Source organism: Perna viridis, chromosome 2 (genome assembly GCF_037379345.1).
Source record: "Perna viridis isolate PV_CMFRI_1.1 ecotype Kerala chromosome 2, ASM3737934v1, whole genome shotgun sequence".
NCBI lineage: Eukaryota > Metazoa > Mollusca > Bivalvia > Mytilida > Mytilidae > Perna > Perna viridis.
Window position 1 is genome coordinate 20,795,687 of NC_142446.1, and position 21,967 is coordinate 20,817,653.

At 32.9% G+C, this 21,967-nt stretch overlaps 2 protein-coding genes across 2 annotated transcripts in view; one reads left to right on the forward strand and one right to left on the reverse strand.

Moving 5' to 3' along the window:
- LOC148624014 (GTP-binding protein 2-like) overlaps window positions 1-21,967 on the reverse strand; it is a 29,650-nt gene that overhangs the window by 7,337 nt on the left and 346 nt on the right. The window contains exons 2-11 of the mRNA XM_088566415.1: window positions 14,304-14,330; window positions 13,449-13,633; window positions 11,592-11,703; window positions 10,126-10,323; window positions 8,503-8,677; window positions 5,743-5,959; window positions 4,428-4,563; window positions 2,638-2,696; window positions 1,670-1,841; window positions 233-397 (exon numbers count right to left, since the gene is read on the reverse strand). Coding sequence (XP_088422541.1) covers window positions 233-397; window positions 1,670-1,841; window positions 2,638-2,696; window positions 4,428-4,563; window positions 5,743-5,959; window positions 8,503-8,677; window positions 10,126-10,323; window positions 11,592-11,703; window positions 13,449-13,633; window positions 14,304-14,330 — 1,446 coding nt within the window. The remainder of the gene's footprint in view (window positions 1-232; window positions 398-1,669; window positions 1,842-2,637; window positions 2,697-4,427; window positions 4,564-5,742; window positions 5,960-8,502; window positions 8,678-10,125; window positions 10,324-11,591; window positions 11,704-13,448; window positions 13,634-14,303; window positions 14,331-21,967) is intronic.
- LOC148624015 (uncharacterized) lies at window positions 19,640-21,893 on the forward strand. The gene has a single exon (XM_088566406.1). It carries the CDS (start codon window positions 19,783-19,785, stop codon window positions 21,076-21,078), a length of 1,296 nt encoding a protein of 431 aa, XP_088422532.1. The 5' UTR covers window positions 19,640-19,782; the 3' UTR covers window positions 21,079-21,893.

Here is a 21,967-nt window from a genome sequence, read left to right on the forward strand (position 1 = left end):
CAAAAGTATATCCTTTTCTTGATTTGGTAAGAAAATAAACCTAATGGGAACCACAAAAGCAGGAACAAACTGTGATTTTTGGTAACTTTGCATGACTTTGAGATAATTTTGCTTGGGGAAACCATTTGTATTCAGAAGTAAAGTCAAGTGGCACAATCACCAACTAGTCACTAAGGCATTATTTTTTGGATTTTTATCATAACAGATTTTATAAGAAGACAATTAAACGTACCTTATTGTAAATCTTCTCAATTCTACATGTTTGACAAACACTTCCTATGTACATGGTAGTTTCAAACCCTTTAGTTATTTGGCTTGAATGGAATAATAAAAAAACATCTGCTTCAAAGGCATAGCATACAGATGGCTGTACTTCAGGTCCAAGTAATACCATACCCTGAAATATGCATTAACATGATATAAAGACATCAGTCCTGGCCCCAGCAACATAAAACTTGAATTATTACTTAAGTCCAAGCAAGTTCTGACTGTATGCGACATCATCATTCAAAGATTTTGATTTGAGTTACAATGGATGTTATAATGAATATTCACTAAATTAAGAATTTTTAAAGTTTTGTGGTATTTAGTCCTAAAACTGTCTTAGAAAGTTACTCTGGTGACTTTTACCAAGTAAAAGTAGAAAGATTCAACATTTTTCATTAATCAAAGTGCTGTCTGCACTGGAGGTTTTTGATTCTGGTGAAAATTGTAGAATGAACAAAATTTCGAAAATTACATGATGAAAAATAAAATTGTGATCACACATAAATTTGCATTTTTGATATTTAATATCAAGAACTGTTATTTTTCCTAATACAAAAATGTATTTATATGAATGTCAAACCATACTTCTGATCCAACTTCACACACAAATACAAATTTTGTTTCATTTCACCTTTTCCTTAAATTGTTAAAACTGCCCATTTCATTTGCTTGAACATTAAAAAACTACAGCAACAGATAATTTATTATACTCAAATAAAATCAATTTCAGCTTAAGAAAAAAATTTCCTTGATGAACATAATATTTCCAAAAACTTGACATCTTTATTAATTTGAATTTTCCCACGTATTTACTTGGTTACAATCACTGCTCTTCTTTCTCTGTTTATTAAAGGTAAACTATTAATGAAAAGATGGAGAATAAGACTTATAAGTATGTTAAATTGAAAATGCTTAACACATTACTGAACTAAAAAACTAAAGAACTAAATTTTCTATATGCAAATGTGTTACTAAATATCTTTCAAGGCTAAAAAGGAGTTCCTCAAATCAAGGCTCAAATCTACAGTTGATATGAAGTCTATATCTCAATTCTATTAGTAGAAATAATAGAATATTATTGACCTGAATAATTGCAAGAAGCATATTTAATGGTTATAAAAGAGGTATTGAATGATATAAAAGGAATTACATTTGGACTTTATTTTTGTGTAGTATTCAGAAATAGTAGGGAAGTTCCAGTGATAGACTGGCAACCTAAGGTATTTTGATCCCGAAGGATCAAAACCCCAAAAAGACAGAGGCAGATGAAGTTGGATGAACAGAAGCTAAACAGTAACTAATAACAGTTGTTGAATGAAAGAACATGTAATTTTTCTGGTGTTAATGAACAGGAATAAATTCTACTACATGTACTACATATAACAATAACATGTTAACTTACCTTTCGCAGGTCCTCTCTCCTTACATCATTCAGTGCTACAGTAGCTGTTTGTCCAGCTTGTATCAATCGACATGGCAAACGATTCCTGTGGACTGATTTAACACGTACTTTAGTGAAAGTGCCATCATCAAGAGGCCCTAACTGCAACTCTTCTCCTTCTTTGATTGAACCTCTGTTATAAAAGGATAGTAAAAATTCAGTGTCAGTCTCTAAGAATTTGGCAATGGTTGAAAAATTGTATAAAAAACCCCACCATTTTGAGATTTTAATTTGACAAAATGCACCATCAGAATCAAGGAAAAAGACAAGATTTTCAATATCACTTCGGTAAATTGAATTATGATTTCATTGAAATTCAATGAAAATGAACATTCCCTGGTTATATAACTCTGCCAAAAAAAACCCTCATTTTTTTTCTACCATTCTATTGAAAAATAATAAAGTCTGAGCTAATCTAGTGAAGCAGAGATCAAATAATGGTCCTTTCAAATAGAGAAAGCATCCTGGAGTGAAATTATATGGTCAGATTGGTGGGGTTTTGACATGTGTGTTTCTGAATTTTCCCAATTTGTCTGATTCTTACGGGAACTCACACTTAAATACAAACTACATAAGGTATTTATTTTAAAAAGCCACCTTCAAGGAGGAGATAATTGGTTGGAAATTATGATGTGGAAATGTAATAGAAAATAGTGACCCAAAATTTTCTTTATAAAATATGACAAATAGTCTTTTCATAATTTTTCACAGTAACTCTATAGACAAGAAATACAAATGTAGTTTGTGAAATAGAGAAAAAATTCTACATAATCTATATCAAATCTTATTAAAAAAAAATGTCAACATTAAGTCTCAATAATAGGTGACATATCCTTAAATAGAAATTCTAAAATATGTTTAAGAAAACATCATCTGTGAAAAAAAAAAATATAAAATATATAGACAAAAAATGTAATGTATGATCTGACCTATGAATAGTTCCACCAACAACAGTTCCTACCCCTGGTACAGAAAACAAACAATCAATCTAGAAAGAAAAAGGTAGAACTTTAAATTACAATACACATATATAATATGTACAGTGTATATGTATGTGTGAGTTTGTGTGTGTGTGTGTGTGTGTATATGTGTATTCGGCTTGGAACAGGGGAAATAGCTCGGCAGAGCCTCGCATTTCCAACCCGTTCCGTCGCCTCATCACATATCTTCAATTATTTTCAACAATGTACCTATATTGTTTTTATCCTGTTATATTAATATTTTCTGCGTGTGTACATTTTTAAAATGAAATTTTAAAATGCATATCCCCTGAGGAGCCCCGATCGTTAAAGCAGAAGAAAAAAATTAATAGGCATGGCGCATGACTCAGTAAACATTGCAATTCAATCTGCACCATATAATCTGTCAAAGCTGTTTGAAGAAAATAAGCAATGTATCAAAATTCATTTAATTCCAGGAGACAAATAAGTACAATGAACAATAAATACAAATATTTTGAATGTTGTAAGGTCGATTTTAAGAACATTAAAGTTTTGAATTTCGCGAGGAAGGTGGAAGCTGACTTGTTTCTGTTTGGTATATGGCAGTAGAGTTCAGGGGTGAAATTTGTGCACTAGTTTCTTTGGGATTTGAAATATTTGTTTGAGATTTTTGAAGAAGAGGAGGCAGTTGTATGGGCAGATCTATAATGTAGTGTTTCTCTGATTCATTATCTTGGGGTTTAGGCAGTAATAAATCCAAGACCATAACAGTTTCCTGGTCATTTGTCTCTTCAAGAGTTTTATCATATCGTAATGCTTCAATTTCTTTAAGTGGGGACCAGTTTATGTTAAATTGTGACGGACACTCTGGCTCTGAGTCCGACATGACTGAAATGACAGGGGAAGTCGTTTGCAAACTGATAATGAATCAAATCTGAACGAGATTTGGGATTTGCCATATATATGACGGTGAAAAAAATACAAACAAAATCATTATTTGGTTTACATAAAATCTTTTATTTCAATCAGCTAAAAAAAGTAAAAACAAAACTAAACAGTGAAAAAAAGATTAACCGGATACACAATCGCAATTTGTTTATATCGTATCTATGGTGGCGGCCATTATTAATTTATGCATACCAGAAAAAAGTAGTTCTGCAGATCATGTGAGTGGGAGGAGCCAGAAAGTCGATAACCTGCTAATGTACGGATACAGCAAAAAAATAACCGTATACCTTTATTCGCTGAACAAATAACCTCATTGCAGGATAAAATTAACTACATATTGTGTTTAACAAACACACAAAATTTGAACAAATCCCTCCAGCAGTTTCAGAGAAGTTGCATTCATAAAATTTTCATAAAATTTTTCATAAAAATTGTACACAAAAAAGCAGTCAAAATCCCATAACTCTAAACAAAATGGTGAAGCAATAAACTACATATGGTATCTAACAATTGTATAAAATCTTAACAAAATCCTTACAGTGGTTTCAGAAAATCTACCTACTGTGTCAATGTTCAAAAGATGGTAAAAATCCCATAACTCCTGTAAAATTTGTTGAAACAAATTAAACTCTAAAAGTGGACAATGACAACCAAGGTTGATGTAGCAAGCCTAGTCTTGCCAACTGTGGCAATACAGAAAAACTAGGAAATACAATAAAATATAGATCTAGGCTCCATTTGGTTGTTTTTCTTTCTAAAATGTTTACCAAGAAATCCCTTTAATGGGCTGAAATCCTCTCTTGTACAGCTGAAATTGTTTAAGAATTTACCTGATACTGTGTATGGTGCTGTTTTAATTTTTCCCTCTCTTTATCATTTTTCATTGGGGGAAGAACATTAAGGAACTTTGTCAACAAATCCAGGTTTTTGCCAGTTACACTAGAAACTGTAAAAATTGGTGTAATTCTACAAAATAAATGTAAAAGATTGAGTAGTATTAGTAATAATTCAGACAATTCAATTTTTCATTTCCACATGTTAATATTCATATTGATTTTCTTTGAACGCCATAAATATCTGCATAACAGACTCCTGCCTGCAGCAGCGCTAAGCTTGTCATAAAAGGCGACTAAATAGTGCTCAGAACCCTAGCCGGGGGCTAGAGCAACTGGGATGTGTGCCCCAGGTGGTGGAATGGGGTACCCCTGGCGTGTTACATGCTGGGGTTGTCAGGCTATAATACGGAAAACCTGACCGCAAACCATAGTGGTGCACCGTGTTGGGAAAGATGCCACATTCCTCACACATTAAAGAACCCTACTGTGGTATTCTCCATTAGTAGGAACCATAGGGCTCCGCCACAGGAGGCTAAATTGCCCGACCCTACCCACCTCTCCCCATTTCCAGTGGCAATCAAAATGTGTCGACCCCATTGTCCTTGTGTCCTATCCCTTTTTCATTTCATCATCATTTCATGTTCATTTTATCATCAATTTCATGTTCATCATCTGAATATAGCAGAAATATTGCTGCTCGGACGTTAAACCCCAACAAACAAACAAACAAACAATCCTGAATAAGGGGTAAGAGGAAATGTGCCTCATAAGTACTCTTGTCAAATTCTTTTTCACATATCAGTTCCTGGTTGAAAAATACTCAGTTTCTTCTAAAACAATAAGTAATGACTACATTTTGAGTATTATTTTTTGAACTAATGTGACAACTGATTTACTGATTATGACACTGTAACATGCAAATCCTATTTGATCACCACTTGTATATTAGATCTGCAATGGAAGAGGAAAGTTTGGCATGCTGTAAAATCTAGATTTAATCCACCACTTCATTTGAAATCCAATTGCAGTATCAGCTACTATGGTAGTGTCATATCTATTTTGTCAGATTTAATTTAGACTTGGGTATGGATCGAATTAGTGTTCAGTAATTTTGCTGTTTATTTTGTATGACACTTTCACAGAAACCTTTCTTTACCATCATCCAAACTTTCTTTACCCTCACTAATTTCATTCATAAAACATTGAAGGCAGTGGAAGTACAAAATGTATTTCATATCTTTTTATCATTAATGTAAAATACCCATATCAATGTTTACTACCAAGTACTAAAGTATTTAATGACACTTACGTATCAGATTCAAAATTAGTAGCTGCCGTAATAGCATCATCCTCAGATTTGATTCTTAAAGGGACTTTTTTACATCCTGGAGATTTGAGAATTTTTTCTAACTGACTAACAGTTCTCTCTAGTATAAAACGTCTACATTTATCTATCTTTGTTACCACTACAAACACAGGAACTTTTAGTGCTAAAGTAAATCCTAAGTGTTCTTTTGTTGTACCAGCTGAAAAAAATATAATACTCAAAATAACTTGCAAAAATCTATCAAATTTTGAGTCTGGAAATTATGTTCTAGTGTGATCTTTATCTCTGACTTTAAAAATTAATAAAGAACTAGATTCTATCAGTATTTAGCTAGTTCAAGAAGAAATAAAAGATGGTGAATTTAGAGTTCTCACAAGTTCTAAAAAAAAAGGATGGTAGCATTGAAATCTTTGTCAATGGAACTATATCATTTCAGACCTGAATATAGTTCTTAATTGGTTTATTATTTTCAGAATTATAAAAAACTGCAAAGATTTCTGACATTCTGTGACTAAATTATCTGTAAATATTAGATATAGGCTGAAAAGTCAACAACTAGAGGCTCTAAAGAGCCTGAATCCCTCACCTGGCTCAATAAGCAACATTCTATTTTTGTAAAAATGCCCATGTATTTTTCTTGTATAAAAATTCCTAATGTTCATACCTAAAGAACAATCATATCAATTTTCATTGAATTCTGTCTAGTAGTTTCTGAGGAGAAAATAAACAAAAATAAAATTACAAATAACAAAAAGATGTCAAAAAGGGCAATAACTCCAACATGATTAAAGAGATTTACATGAAAATTTCACCACAGAAAGATCTCATCATGCCAAATATTTAACCCTAGTCAAATTTGCTTAAATCTAACAGTTTTGGTGATATATGTGAAAAACTACTGTCTAACCCCCATGTTCTTTTTTTAGTAACAGTGGCCATATTTTTCAACAGATCAAAAATCCCCACATCAGTTTCTACCAAATTGGTTTTTAATCACCACAATACACAAATTAACAAATCTTATAGCACAGCACTTGTAGCAAGATAGCACAATACTGACATTGATAGTGTTGTATAGCCCAGCACTTTTAAGGCCTGGGGAGAACACAGATCACTTTTATGCAAAACACCCTAAGGAACATTCATATCAAGTTTTGTTCTAATTGGGCACATTGTGTCTGTGGAGAAATGTTTTGAAAAATTGTAAACAACATACATGGACGACAACAACAATGATGGACGCCAAGTGATGGCAATAGCTCACTAGGCCCTTTGGGCCAGGTGAACTGAAAAAAAAAAACAACTTCAAAAGATATTAACTGATTAACTACTTGTGAAAAGTAATAAGAAATATGCATTCAGAGCAATCTTATCCTCAGTTAGAATTAAACATCTAATGTTCAAGATTTAAATTTAAAGAACTTTATGGCTTCTTTGTTTAGTTCTTAGAAACAATAGCAATTTTATGAAAGACTATTGCTTCTTACAGTGTTTTGACTAATAATAAGAAAAACAAGAGGCTCCTAGGAGCCTGAATCACTCTAATAAAGAGTTGTCCAACAATTTTGACTCAAAAGAAGACTTGGGAAGGACATATCAATGGGATCATTTTCTTTCTATCTATTATAGTTTTCAAGATACTGGCTGAAAACTACTGAAAACACCATTTTTCACCTTTCAAGGGCAATAACTCCAACATCAGACTTTTGTAGGCCTTATCATAAGGAAAGAATTTAGCTAAACCTAACGGTTTCGGAGATGCATGTCTAACTCCTATGTTAAAATTTTAGTAAAGGCAGCCATGATAAAAAAAAAAAACCACACCAGTTTTATGCATAGCATCCCAAGGAACATTTATACCAAGTTTGGTTCTTATTGGTCCTGTAGTTTCAGAGAAGAAGAGTTTAGAGCACGACAGATAATGATGATAACAACAGATACCAAGTGATGGCAATAGTTGACATGGCCTATAGCCAGGTGAGTTGAAAAAAGAGATACAAGTTTCAGATCTCTTCCCTTTTGCCACCAAATACCTCATTACTCCATTATTACATGAGAAAGATGAATCAAACTAAAATGTCTAAGTAGACAGGTGTATACAAAAGAGTTAAAAACAACCCTCATCAAAATTTGTTACGAAAAAATATCCAGTTTTATCAAAATACCACAACCACCAAAATCTTTTAATCTTTTAACCTTAAAAAATTAGAGAATTAAGTTGTGGAAAATTCTCCAAAAGCCCTTAATTATCTACACAGCTGGTAGGTCAAGTTGATATTATGGACACTGCGTATCAACTAGTCCATGGCAAGATAAAGCCAGAAACATCCTTCATATTTAAGAAAGATGTTGGGAATGAAATCCTAATACTTTGACATGTCAATCTGTACATTCTGACAAAAAGAAACTGTCAAAACCTTTTATTATACTCAACCAATTATGTTGAAATTTCATGATTGCTCCGTTACAGCTGTTTTGAATACATTGTATAAGTTTTTAAGAATTACACAAAATTGATCAGTATCTCACGGCTAACTTATTTATATTTACATCTCTCTTCACAGAAATGTATAAGTTATTGTGAGTGAGGGGGGTTTTAATGTTCTTGACTACAATGTCTGGTCCCCCATGAATGGAAGTTTTTGTACTTATTGTAGTTATATTTATACATATATCTATCTCTCTGTACTGAAGTATTTAATTGTTTTAAAGTATCTAGCTGCACGATAAATAATTGGTTACCTAATCCAGTATTAGCACTGACAACTAACATGGCAAAATCAGGAGCATAACCCGTTAATCCAAATATTGTTGTTTTAAGATATTTATGATGTCCTGCTAAGTCTATCAATGTTATAAGCTTTGTGGAATTCTCACAAATTTCTTCTACTGTTCTAGAGTCACTGTAATTTAATATCTGTAAAAAAACATAAGAAAGTCAGGATAGAAGTGAACTTGTTTTTTTTATTATAAATATGATTGCTTGTGTCTTTTATAAAATCTCAAGTTTACATATAGTTAAAATAATTACGGGCTAAAGAAAATCTGCCCAGATTGTGATTGCTTTTACTGTGGTGTGGATGGACAGGGGAAACAATAATCACTTCCCTCCCTAAATTTGTTACAAAAAATCAGTCCATTTCCAATCCCAATTAATCCTTCCTTCTATCCTTCAATTCACAAATACCAAATGCTTCAATTTTTTAGAAATTGATTCTCACAAATACCAATAAATGTTATTGTCAAAGTTATTTTAAGGTGTTTGTCAATTTGTGGTTCAAAGGTTGGTAAAAGAATGTGTTAGTCCTCACATTTTTAGCAGGAAAAAGAAGTGGGTTTGAAGATAAAATGAATTGAATGTTGAGTCACAGTACCATACTGATACAAAACAGTCAAATTGAGCTATCAATGTCCTGTGGTATCTTGATGGTTTAAATAAAATGTCTATAAATTATTTATAAGCTCTAGTATATACAGCTGCTTCTGCTGGATACTGATTTGTCTTTATTTAGAAACAAGTTTAGTATCAAACATGAATAAAATGCTTTGCAGGGCACAGCCTGATACAGCTCTGAACTTTGATTGTGATTCAATATTTGACACAGGCAAAGAATTTGACCAGAATCACAAAAGGTCCCTTTATGGCCTTTTATTCCAAAATAAGCACAATACCCAAAATCAATCACGGCCTTCCTTTTTGTGTATTGTACCTTTAGTACAATTTCAAAGAGATTCATTTACTTTCACTCAAGTTATTATCTGTACATAAGGAAAATGCTTGTTTTTGGCCTCTAAACTGTTTGAGTCACAGCCCCCAAAATACCATCCTCTCTCTTGTGGTATGACACCTTGTGGTGCAATTTCAAAGAGACAGTTTCACAGTTAATCAGGTTATTGTCTGGACATCATGAAAAAGGTTGTTTTTTGCCATTAAGTAATTCCTAAATGATTCAAGACACAACCCCCAAAATCAATCCCAGCCTTTCTTCCGTGAAATTACATATTGTGATATAGTTTAAAAGAGATCCATTCACGCAGTCTCAAGTTTTTGTTTGGATATAATGAAATTGCTTGTTTCCAGCCACTTTTTGGTCAGTAATTCCTGAACAGTTCATGTCACAACCCCAAAATCAATTCCAGTCTTGATATCATACAACTGCAAAATGTTTGCATTCATATAATAACCCCATGTTAGAAAATTGAAAGTCTAGTTAAAGAAATAGGTTAAAGAAATAGGTCAGTAGTAGTTAGATTAATAGGTAATATCCTCCTTTAATTAAACTTGAATAGAAAATAAAATAACATCTGCTATAGTAATAAGAGTATTATTGTGTTGATAACCATGGAAGTATAATGATAACTTACTTCCCCTTTTCCATTAAAACCTAAAATTTCATGACTTATACTGGATGTTCTCCCCGACTGTATCTCATGTAAGTGACGGAATAGATTTAATCTGGCCTGACCTCTTCCATTATCTAGTTCACCCTGAGTTAATACACCAAGTAATGTACTTTTCCCTGCATCAACATTCCCAAGAACAGCTAATCGCAAATCTATGAACTGAAAATAAAAATTGTTTTAACAACAACCCTGAAAGATAACAATGCAAATGAAATTTTGAATCATCATTGAAAACTCACTTTCATACTAATAATAATAAGTTACACTTTTTCATTGGTTGCTAAATTTAAATCTAAGTAAATATAACTTTACATATGAGATTAAATAGAGACAGTATAATAAACTCTTCTCCCTGAGACAAGTTTCAACAATACACTTATTAACCCTTACCATGCAGGAACCACATATATATGGTCATGGACTGTTTCCCAATCTTTGGGTTCTGGCAATTTTATTTTTAACTTTGGAAACCACAATTGGATTTCAAGTGCAAACAGAGTGAATGTGCTTTGAAATGAGGCTATTATATACAGAGTTTGAAAAAAAAAAAAAAGGACTTGACAGCTGAACAAGAGGTCATGTGTTAAGAAGGCCACAAAAAGTTTATTTTCTTAGGGGTAGGACTCAATTCCTGGCCTGTAACAACAACAGAATGGATCCATAGTGTTTCATTTCATCTGGTTTCTATAGAACAATGATGTCTCTCATCACTCACATGATGTCAACCCAATATACTAACCACTTCCGGTTTTAGGCCTATCTGAGGCCGAAATTTGCAAAAAAGCCTAATTTTTTCTCATGAATGTCCCCTCTGGAGACCCCTGGCCTTCCATTTATGACTGTAATGAACAATTTTTGGCTTAAATTACCATCATTGGCAACAAGCTTTGGGAAAATTGCAGTTTGGACACTGTTTTAACCCTGGTAAGCACCACATCTGGTGAAAAATAACAAAAAATCACCAAAAATGACCATTTTCAGGCAACAGACCCATTTTTCCATGCATGCCCACTCACCCTCCCACCGCCTCCTCATCCCATGACCACCTACCTTTAACTTATATAAAACAATCAGCATCAGCACCATGATGCAACTAATTTGCATAAGTTTGCAAAATATCGAAATCCCAACATTTTTTTCAAACAATTCAGCATGGTGTGTGTTAAGTTTGGTTAAAATAGAGATTCACTCACCTCTGAACTTGCAGTTCCAAAAAGATCAAAAACTCCTGTAAGACGTTGTTGTCTAACTTTGATCCATTAGGATCATTTCATCAATAGAATGTTTCATTTTGTCTATCTTTATTTTAAAATAATAGCTGAAAGTGCATTCACTTATTGTTTTCCAAGTGCAATACTGTGATAAGGAGTTGTCATATGATATAAAATGGAGTTTTTTTTTTAAAAACTTTTCTTTTGAAATATTACCTGTTGATCTTCAGGAACTTTTCTGACCAAAACTTCCAATGCATGTCTAGGATTCTCTGCATCGTCTGTTTCAACTGTTCTCTCCCTTAATATTGTTGTTGAGGCTCCTAACCTTAAACACAATACGCAATTAAAGATAAAAAACTTGATTCCTTGTGTTAAACATTACAGGATTTATTAGATTTAGAGGGAATCCATTAAAAACAAACTTATCACAATATTAAAAATATAAAGCATTATTTACAGCTGAACTATTTGGCTTCAATTGAGTTTCAATATGTTCTATTATTATACAATGAATGTAAACAGAACTAAAATAAAAAGCTTTGCTGAGCACAGCAAGATACAACTGCAGCCTGTTGAACTCTGTTGAGGGAAGTTTGGACTCAATATTAGTTTTGACACACAAAACATAGGGACTTACAGTTCATTATGAACACAACAACTCATCGTGACCCACTATTGCACAATATTTTGGAATTCAATTTAGTATATGTATAAAGGTCTTCTTCCAAGTGTATTCATGGATCACTTTGTACCTCATTACCTCAAAATTAGTAAATGATATTGTTAATATGGTAAGCATACTTCTTAAAGCTCTTGTATTTAAGCTGAGATTTTTACATAAAATCCAATAAAAAAGAATAATTTCAAATTCCAACCAAAAATTAAACAATTCCAATTTTGGTGGTGTGATCCTCTTTAGCCCGTTATAACTTAAAAACAGTAAGAGATACTGGTATCTGAAATATGATTGAAAAATGCAGGCAGTTATTTTTATGAGGTATAATCAAAATCAGACAAGAAATAAACAAGACATTGTCAAGAAATCATAAAAAAATACTTGTTTCTGGCCCTTTGTGGATGTGCACAATGGGAATATGTTATAAAGATTCTGTGAAATTTTCATTTAATTCCATTCAGTCTTATAGGAGGAGTAACCGATATGAGATGGGTCTCCCCATGTTTAAAAGAAAGTACAAACGGAAGGAAGGAGGGACAAAATGGTCACTGACACCCCTATCATTATTTACCCCTCATTTTGCAAGTGCAAGTGGGAGATATAAAAATAAAAACCTTAGTGAGCACATTCAAATACACCATACCAGAGAGTGGTATGCCCAAAAGAATTCTGTAAAAATCAATCACTTCCAGATTTGTATGTTTAACACCTCTTCCATGTTAGAATGCAAACTGACAATAAAATTGATGCACCAAATCTTATACAAAGAAACTGAAAGCCTGAACAGTTGGGACAAATATGGCAAAAACAGAAATCAAACTTGATACAACTCTTGATACATGTACATATATATATATTGTAATGTTTGACAAGATTCTGACAAAAAAATTACCAAAATCATAGTGGCCCCCCCTTTGCCCTACCCAAATGGTTCAATTAACAACCTCCAAAAAGAATATACAGAGTAAGTGCCATCTACAACATAAAGTTACAAAAAATTGGTATATAAGATCAACATTTATAAGTTTGAAAATATAAAGAAAAAATATTTATAAATGTCTCCATAAAAGGAGGTGCACATCTTCAATATTATATACATGTAGACACTGTGCAAAGCTTGGGTAATACTGGTAGTTTTTATAACATAAAGTGGAAAAGATGGCTAACTAAAAATGTAAGGACAAATTTGGTAATTTTCTCCACAATAGAAAATGCATATGTCCAATATGTATATAAATATTATGCAAATTTTGAATAATTTTACACCAAGTAAGTGCCCACTTGAAAAACAGATGGACAGAGTCCAAGGGAAAATAGACATGCTTTTACCTTGGTGACCTATGTTAAAACTTTGTGCATTACAGTGATATCATCGATATGATATTTAAACTCACCTTACAGCCATAGTTTGCAGGGTTTGCATTGAGGCATCCATGTCAGATTTACTTAGCCCTACTAAGAGACCATTATCTTCAACCCCTATCTCATATATAGCTTCCCCTTCTCCTTCTTCAAGCCTCCATTTCATCTGAGTAATCAAATGTTCTATTCGAGACTCAGATGGATTGACAAGCTTCAACTACAATAAAAAAAATATTACAAGTGTAACATGAATGCATTGCTAAACAAGATTTTCTGCGTATTGCAAATAGCAATATATAGCCTCATACCAGCTGCAAAATGAAAGTATAAGTCCTCTATTCTAACTGTGTCAAAAATATACTAGGGTACAACTTCAAGAGCCATCTCAGTCTTATACATGTACTTGTCAACAGCAATAAATTTCAAGCATAATGATACATTTTATCAAAATATTACATTGTAAGTATAAGGACTGTATTTAAAAGCTGCCAAAAATCATTTCACCAGATCACAATTTGAACTCAATCTGCAACTCATCTGGTCAAAGCCATATTATGGCATATATTGAGTATCGAGTCAGTATCTGAAAGGACATCAAAAAAGTCTGGACAATAAAGGAAATGGAATGAGCAGACACACAGAATCTAGAACTGAAGTGAGTATCTGACAACTTCAATTGGTAGCAGACTGAAAAAAATATACGAAAATCATCAAAACTTGTCCTAAAAATACCAATAGAATACTGGTGTTTTGTTAAAAATAAATTAAAACAACTTAGTGTAACCATGATATTATTTTGATATTTACTTTCAGTACATTATAAAAGAAAATCTGATTCGGTTAAACAATGCCTACTTCGTGCACATCTCTAAAAAATAGTTTCTTACCTTATACTCTATGTTTCCCTCTTCAACCTATAATATAATTCAAAAGAGGACATAAAAATTAGTGGTTTAATTTTTTTCAATTTTTAAAATACAAGTATACATATGTTTTAGGATTTTTTCTTAATGCAGAGGAAAAGTCAAAATTCCAGTCTGACAGGAAGTGATCTGCTTTGTAAATACAGATTTCAAAACTATGGAACAACTCAGCCCTCATTCAAGTTGTCACAAATTTACAAGGACCAAGGATGACAAACAACTTATTATAAGTGAAATACATTAGGCCTCTATAGCTTAAAATTGTCTTACAGATTACTTCTGCCTCATACAAAAATATTAAAGGTTTATCTACTTCTTATTGTCAGTTTAGTAGATACATGTAACACAAATGAAGAAAAAATTAATGGAAAGATGAACAAAATTATTATGTAGTTTCTTTGAGACAATTCAATACAAATGATGCTTAGTAGAGGTCAAAATATAGGCCAAAAGAAATTACATGTACATATATCCAAAATAGAACCAAGATACAGTATGCTGATCTTGAATGTGATCAATTACATCATTCCATAATTTTATCTGGACTAAGGGCATTCATAAGATGACTATTCCCAAGTGCATTATTTACAATGTTTTAGTTCACCTTATTTATCATTAATACATGTATTGTACTATATACTCTATAGGAAAAAAGTATATAAAACCATATAAATGTAATATATACATGTACTTCTAACAGCAACATTGTTTTGGTTTCCTCACAGAATTTTCAATATCATCATCAAATTTATTCTCAGTCATGAGCAACATCAGTCAAATTAGCAGCCCTGGTAAACCAAAAGCCAGCTCATCACCTATTGCCCAAAAAAGTACAAGCAATTTACCATACTGTCTTCTACCAGACAATGATGTCTCACTTGACCCACTTAATGAGTTACTTGATAGAATAAATTCTAACTCCAAATCAGTTGTTATAATTGGTGGCAATTCTAATTTAGGCCACATGAACTGGGTGTCTCAAAGTATCATTCGTCTGAATATAGCTGAAATATTGCTGCTCGGACGTTAAACCCCAACAAACAAAAAATCTAAGTATCATTCCAGAAAAACCAAACCAAAAACTACACCAGTAATTAATAGGTATTATAAATGACCATGGCTTAAAACAAGTTGTTGATAAACCTACTGGAAATTTCAAAAAAAATCTAGATTTAATAATCACAAACTATCCATCAGTTCTTGAAACCATACCCACCTAAGGTGAGGTTAACCATGACATTGTCCAATTAGAATATGTATTACAAACGTATCATTAAAGATGCTAATCATCACCTAGAAAAATATTCAGTTATAGAAAAGCAAACTGGTCAAATATTGAAGGGGATATTAACAAAATCCATCAGGAGTTAACTGAAAAGATAGGTGCAATGAACATCAATGAGTTATGGTATACTTTCAAACAAAGGCTACAAAAAAGCATCTCTGATAACATACCACAGAAAATGCTTAGGAATAGTAAAAAATTTCCATGGGTATCAAACAGCTTAAAAAGAGACATGAAAAGATATAACAAGAAATATCATAAATACAAATTAAAAGAACAACACATTCTAAATTTCTTTAAAAAAATAAAATGTGATATCCAAAAATGAGAAAAAGACAGGCCAACTGGAAATATGTCAAAAACATGATATATGACATCCCAATTGAAGATAAAAATCCAGTTACATCAAAACTTGTTCCAAAAAATATTTTCTCATATATAAAAACTCAAAAATCAGAAAGCTCCAATATCCTTCCCTTTCGCAACTCAGCAGTGTTTCTAGAAAAGCAGAGGATGCTTACCCTACCGGTGCACCTGGTCCATGCTCCCATTTTAAAGTGGAGTTCGAGTTGCTCATTTACCTTTGTTACTTTGTATGTAAGATTCGGTTATTTTATGTTATTTGTTGTGTATGTCTGTTTTCCATGTCTGGTCTTTGTCCCTGGATTACATTCTTTAGATTTCTGCTAGAATTTTAGTTCTCTTGATTATTCTTTAAGAAAAAATGGTATTCTAACATCAGACTAAAAATCTAAAGCAAACATCTTAAATGAATAATTCCAAAATGCATTTACCCCTTTAACGGATGATCCAATTCCACATAAACCTTCTAGGAATTATCTACAGATGCCACACATGAATATAACAAATACAGGTATTGAAAAATTGCTGAAAAACATAAACATTCACAAAGCAACAGGGCCAGACCAAATACATGCTAGAATTTTTAAACAATGTGAAACATCAATCACTCCAATACTATATTAACTCTACCGTTCAAAAAGTCATCAGATACAGGCAAAATACCAGATCACTGGTATTACCCCAGTGTATGTCCAGCATTTAAAAAGGGTGACAAACATGACCCAATAAACAAGAGGCCTATATTATTGACATGCATTTCTTGTAAGCTATTAGAGCAAGTAATTACCAGTAACGTCACGGAACACCTTGCAGATAACAACATTCTCCATGACTGTCAGCATGGTTTCAGAGCATCCTGTTCATGTGAAACACAACTAATTTCATTTATTTAAGAACTGTCGAAAGCCTCAAACAACAACATTCAAACAGGTATTATTAAAATGGATTTAGCCAAGGCATTCGACAAAGTCTTACACCAACATCTTCTCTATATAATCAGTGACTATGGAATTAATTTCAATGCTTCAAATTGGATAAAAGATTTCTTAAACAACAAAACACAAAATGTAGTCCTTGAGGGATGAACATTAAGTAACACCAGGAGTCCCTCAAGGCACTGTACTTGGCCTCACATTATTTCCAATTTATATCAATGACTTATCTGAATACATGCAATACAATAAACTAAGATTATTCCCAGATGACAGCATAATCTAAATGTATAAAGAAATAAAAAAAAACCTGAAGATAGTCAAAAGCTACAGGAAGACTTGAACTCCACTGGCATGTATTTTCACCCTGACAAATGTAATGTTCTCAGTGTCACTCAAAAGCATATACATTATGTACCTATAAACTTCACAGACATTCTCTGGAAAAAGTTGACTCCACAAAATATTGAAGAATTACTCTACAATCAAATTTAAAATGAGATAAGCATATGAACAAAGCAACTTAAAAAAGCAAATTATTCTTTTATGCTTCCTCAGAAGAAAACTCAAAATACATATACATATATCATCAGAAAAAGTTAAAGCACATGCATTCAAAGATCTAACATGTATGATGACCAAAATTAGAATATTGTTCAATCATTTGGGACCATCATCAAAAACAGCAAATAGCACAAATAGAACAAGAGACTCTAAGGAGCTAAATCGCTAACCTGGTTAAATTTTGGTCTTTCAAGGTGTTGTCCTCAAGAAAGACTTTGGTAGGACTTATCATAAGGATCATTTCAACAACAGAAAAATTCTTTCTGTCTACTATAGTTTTCAAGATATTGGCTGAAAGCTGCTAAATCATTTTTTTGCCATTTAAGAGCAATAACTCTAACAAAGAATATGACAACTTGGATCCTCTACAGACTTTGTAGGCCTTATCATAATGATCATTTCGACAATTGAAAGTTTCTTTCTATCAACATCTACATGTATTATAAAACAACTGTAGTTTTCAAGATATTGGCTGAAAACTGCTACAAACATGATTTTTTGCCTTTCAAGAGCAATAACTCTAACAAGGAGTCTGACAACTTCAATCTTCTGCAGACTTTTGCAGCCTGCAATGATCATTTCAAAATTTGAAAAACATCATTTTTCACCTTCATGGGCAATAACTCTAACAACCAGTCATCTGACAATATTTACCCCTGCAGACTTTTGTAGGCCTTATAATAAGGATCATTTGACAATTGAAAGAATTTGGCTTAAACCTAACAGTTTCGGAGAAATTTGAGAACAAATTTGGACTGACCCCTTTGTTCTACTTTTAGTAACAGCAGCCATATTTTTCAACTGATCAAAAACCCCACATCAGTTATATGCAGAATACCCAAAGGAACAATCAAACCAAGCTTGTTTTTAATTGGTCAAGTAGTGTCAGAGGAAAAGAGTTTTGAAAAATTGATAACGATGATGGACAACAGATGCCACGTGATGGCAATACATTGTAGCTCACATGGCCTTTCGGTATCACAACACAAGTTCAGCAACAGACATACTGTCAAATACAAATCTGTATCCCTTAAGTCAGATATACAATGAACATATGTAGACAGGTTTTCCTTTATAAAACTATTCATAACTTTGTAGCAGTACCAACATTAAATTTACTCATTCCATCAGACAGTAGAACAAAACACAGCAATCCATACATATTTAAGTACATTCTGACCTCAAAAGACTGCTAAATGTACAAATACTTGTTTATTCTCCACACAATTACATAATGGAATAAATTACCAATGCAATACACTTCAGCCAATACAAAAGAGGGATTCAAGGTGCTGGTCACAGAACCAGTCCTTATCCCTATCTTCTATCCATAACCAAGTGCAATGTAGTTATCAAATATGGTGGTGATAGTTTTGAAATGAATATATGTTTGGTTTCCATCATCTACCATCATCATCATGTTGTAAATTCATTTTAGATGATCAGCATAAGATCTTTCACAGCAAAGGAACACTAGAAAACTGAAAGATTTTGTTTAAGACTTAATGACACTGGTTGCATTTTACAGTAACCAAGAAAACAGCTGTTTACCAGCGGTACTACGAATCACCGGAATGCCCCGAAATCACCGAAATGCCCCTACAAATCACCGGAATGCCACCGAAATGCCCCTTATTTTGTTGTAAAACTATTAAAATTTTATAAATATTGATTCTATGAGATGTTATGAGGTATATCTACATAATAAAATTTTGATATTTTTACACGAAGATTTTTTATTGAAAGAAATAAATATTAGCATCAAAGAAAGATAACTCTCGCTTATTGAAACATGAATGTACTCTGCATAATAACCGATTACATACAGAAAACGATGCAAGTTTTTATCTGTTTAATAAATTATTTGCAAATCAATTGTATAACAAATAATAATTTATTTATTTTTTGTAAAAAAGGACAATTGAAAAATTGAAAGCAATTCTACATTTCCTGACATTATAATGGAAATAGAAACCTGAAAACGTTCTTTACTTTTTAAATATTTAATATTCATATGTTGAACTTAGAATAAGTATAATGGATTGTACCAGGCCTTCCTTTTAGAAATGATTTCAATTTTTCTTTTTCCATTCTTATGTGAGAACTTGTAGTACCGCGTTAAATACACGTATATGAACACATCGCATATAACTCCTCCTACAAAAAAAGGGTTTCATGGTTAAACGGCGAGAATTCAAACGATATTGCAGTAGTCGAGTATTTAGGCAATTTTCCTGGTTTGGCCCCACATGGAAATTCTAAAAGAAAAACAGAGTATGTCCGAACGCCCGCCTTTGTTATGAACGAAATGTCCGATTTACTTAAAAACGGCAAACCAACCGAGGTTTATAACAAACTCTCCATTAAATACGACGAATTAAGTGGGCCAACAAGCAAACGACAGGTTTATGACAAAAAATTAAACGACTCAAAGAAAGACAGACGGAATGAGGACGGACATGTGGTTAATAGGCGAAATATAGCTGACCACATAAGCGAGATTGACAAATTAGTTGCAAATGGCACATCAATCGTGAAATCAATTGTTAGGGATCAGGGTAAGGCACCATGCCTTATCTTGTATACAGACGAACAGATGACGGACATTAAAAACTTGTGTTGTACAGGCCAATCAATTTTAGGAATTGATAAGACCTTCAATCTGTGTGATATGCACGTAACAGCCACATGCTACAAGCAAGTTAGCGTAGTTTCTGACAATACGGGGGATGCACCAATTTTTCTAGGCCCATTATTTATACATGACAATAGCGACTTTGAATCATATAGCAATTTCTTCAATCATCTTCGTACAAAACTAGCAGGGACAGACAAATCAAATCTTGTTTTTGGGTCAGACGAAGAACAAGCCCTTGTGAACGCAGTTATCACAGCATTTCCCGAATCTACACATCTGCTCTGCAAACGTCATCTATATCAAAATACAAAGCAGAAGCTGATTGATGACTGCGTTGACAAGGCCGATAGGCAAAGGATCTTAGACATGATTTTTGGAAATGACGGACTAATTAATGCTGACGATAGTATCTGCTTCGACGCAAAATCTGATGACATAGAAGACGCATCTAGAGAGTTGTCAGGCAAATTTCACAGGTACTTTCAAAACAAATTGAAATCAAATTTGAAAGAAAAAGTCAACAAACCATTATGTACCGGGTTAGTAGAAAACGCATGGACTAACAATAATTCAGAATCTCTCAATCACATCTTAAAGCAAGCTATAAATTGGAAATCGAAACCCCTCTTAGACCTTGTCAACATCCTGACAACTCTCATAGAGGCCCAATTTAAAGACATTAGGAAGGCAATCGTTGGCACAGGACAGTTTAGGCTTGCAAAGACCTACGAACACTTTGGGGTGACAAGGACTGTTTGGGTATCAAAAACGACAGAGGAGCGTGACAGACACTACAAGCGTTTAAGACAATTTATTCCCAAAGACAAAATGACTGTTACTTCTACGGACGGTAAAATGACTGTAGTTCAGCCCAGGTCACTAGGCAAAAAGATTGGTCAGCACAAACGAAAAATTAACGAGAGGACAAAGACATTCAAAAAAACGAAAACAAAGTAAATGTTCAGCTAAGTGAATGTTCAGCTGTTTGATATTAACAGTGCGTACGCCGTATCTTGTTGTTGAGATGCCCAGAAATGGGTAGGACTCCACTGTTACTATTAAACCTCTTCGCATGGACATCTAAATTATTTTTTTCAGTTTATTGGGAATAGGTTTTTTTCTGCCACACATCTTGTCATCGTGATTGTTTTTTCTTTTTGTTTGTTTGTATTATATTATATATTATATTATCGTCTTTATTATCAATCAGATGAATTTTAATCATGTTATGTGATTTAAAATAGTAGCTATATGTCATATGCCTGAGACGCTTCTTAAATAGTTGCTGAATGATTTTACATGCTTATTATCATTTATATTTTTATGATGTGTTAATCCTTACATTTTTTTAATAGTAGCTTCATATATTCTGTGTTTTGTAAGAATTTGCTATCTGCTTTGCTGACATATTATTGACTGTGTACCAATAAAAAAATATTATGAACTAATTTCAGCATTTAGTTATCAATTAAAGTCTATGAAGTATAAATCATATTGAGTTTCCACCTGATTACTGGTAATTACTAGAGATTGCGCAACATAGTCTTTATCTCCAATGCGAGTTATCGCTCTTTGAACTAATTGACGCTTCGAGAAACAACACTTTAAAATATTTAATTATGGTAGGAATTATGCATTTATGAAAATTTTAAGCATTAATCTTTATGAAATTCATCATGTAAAGTCATTTGAAGGGGCATTTCGGTGATTTCAATGGGCATTCCGGTGATTTGTAGGGGCATTTCGGTGATTACGGGGCATTCCGGTGATTCGTGTTACTTCCAGAACTTCCTGACAGTGCAATATACCAGTATGTATTGTAGTCACTTTCACACAATGATATCAA

What these genes read in the sequence shown, in the direction of transcription:
- LOC148624015 (XM_088566406.1), top strand. Translation starts at nt 19,783, where the DNA reads ATGAACGAAATGTCCGATTTACTTAAAAACGGCAAACCAACCGAGGTT.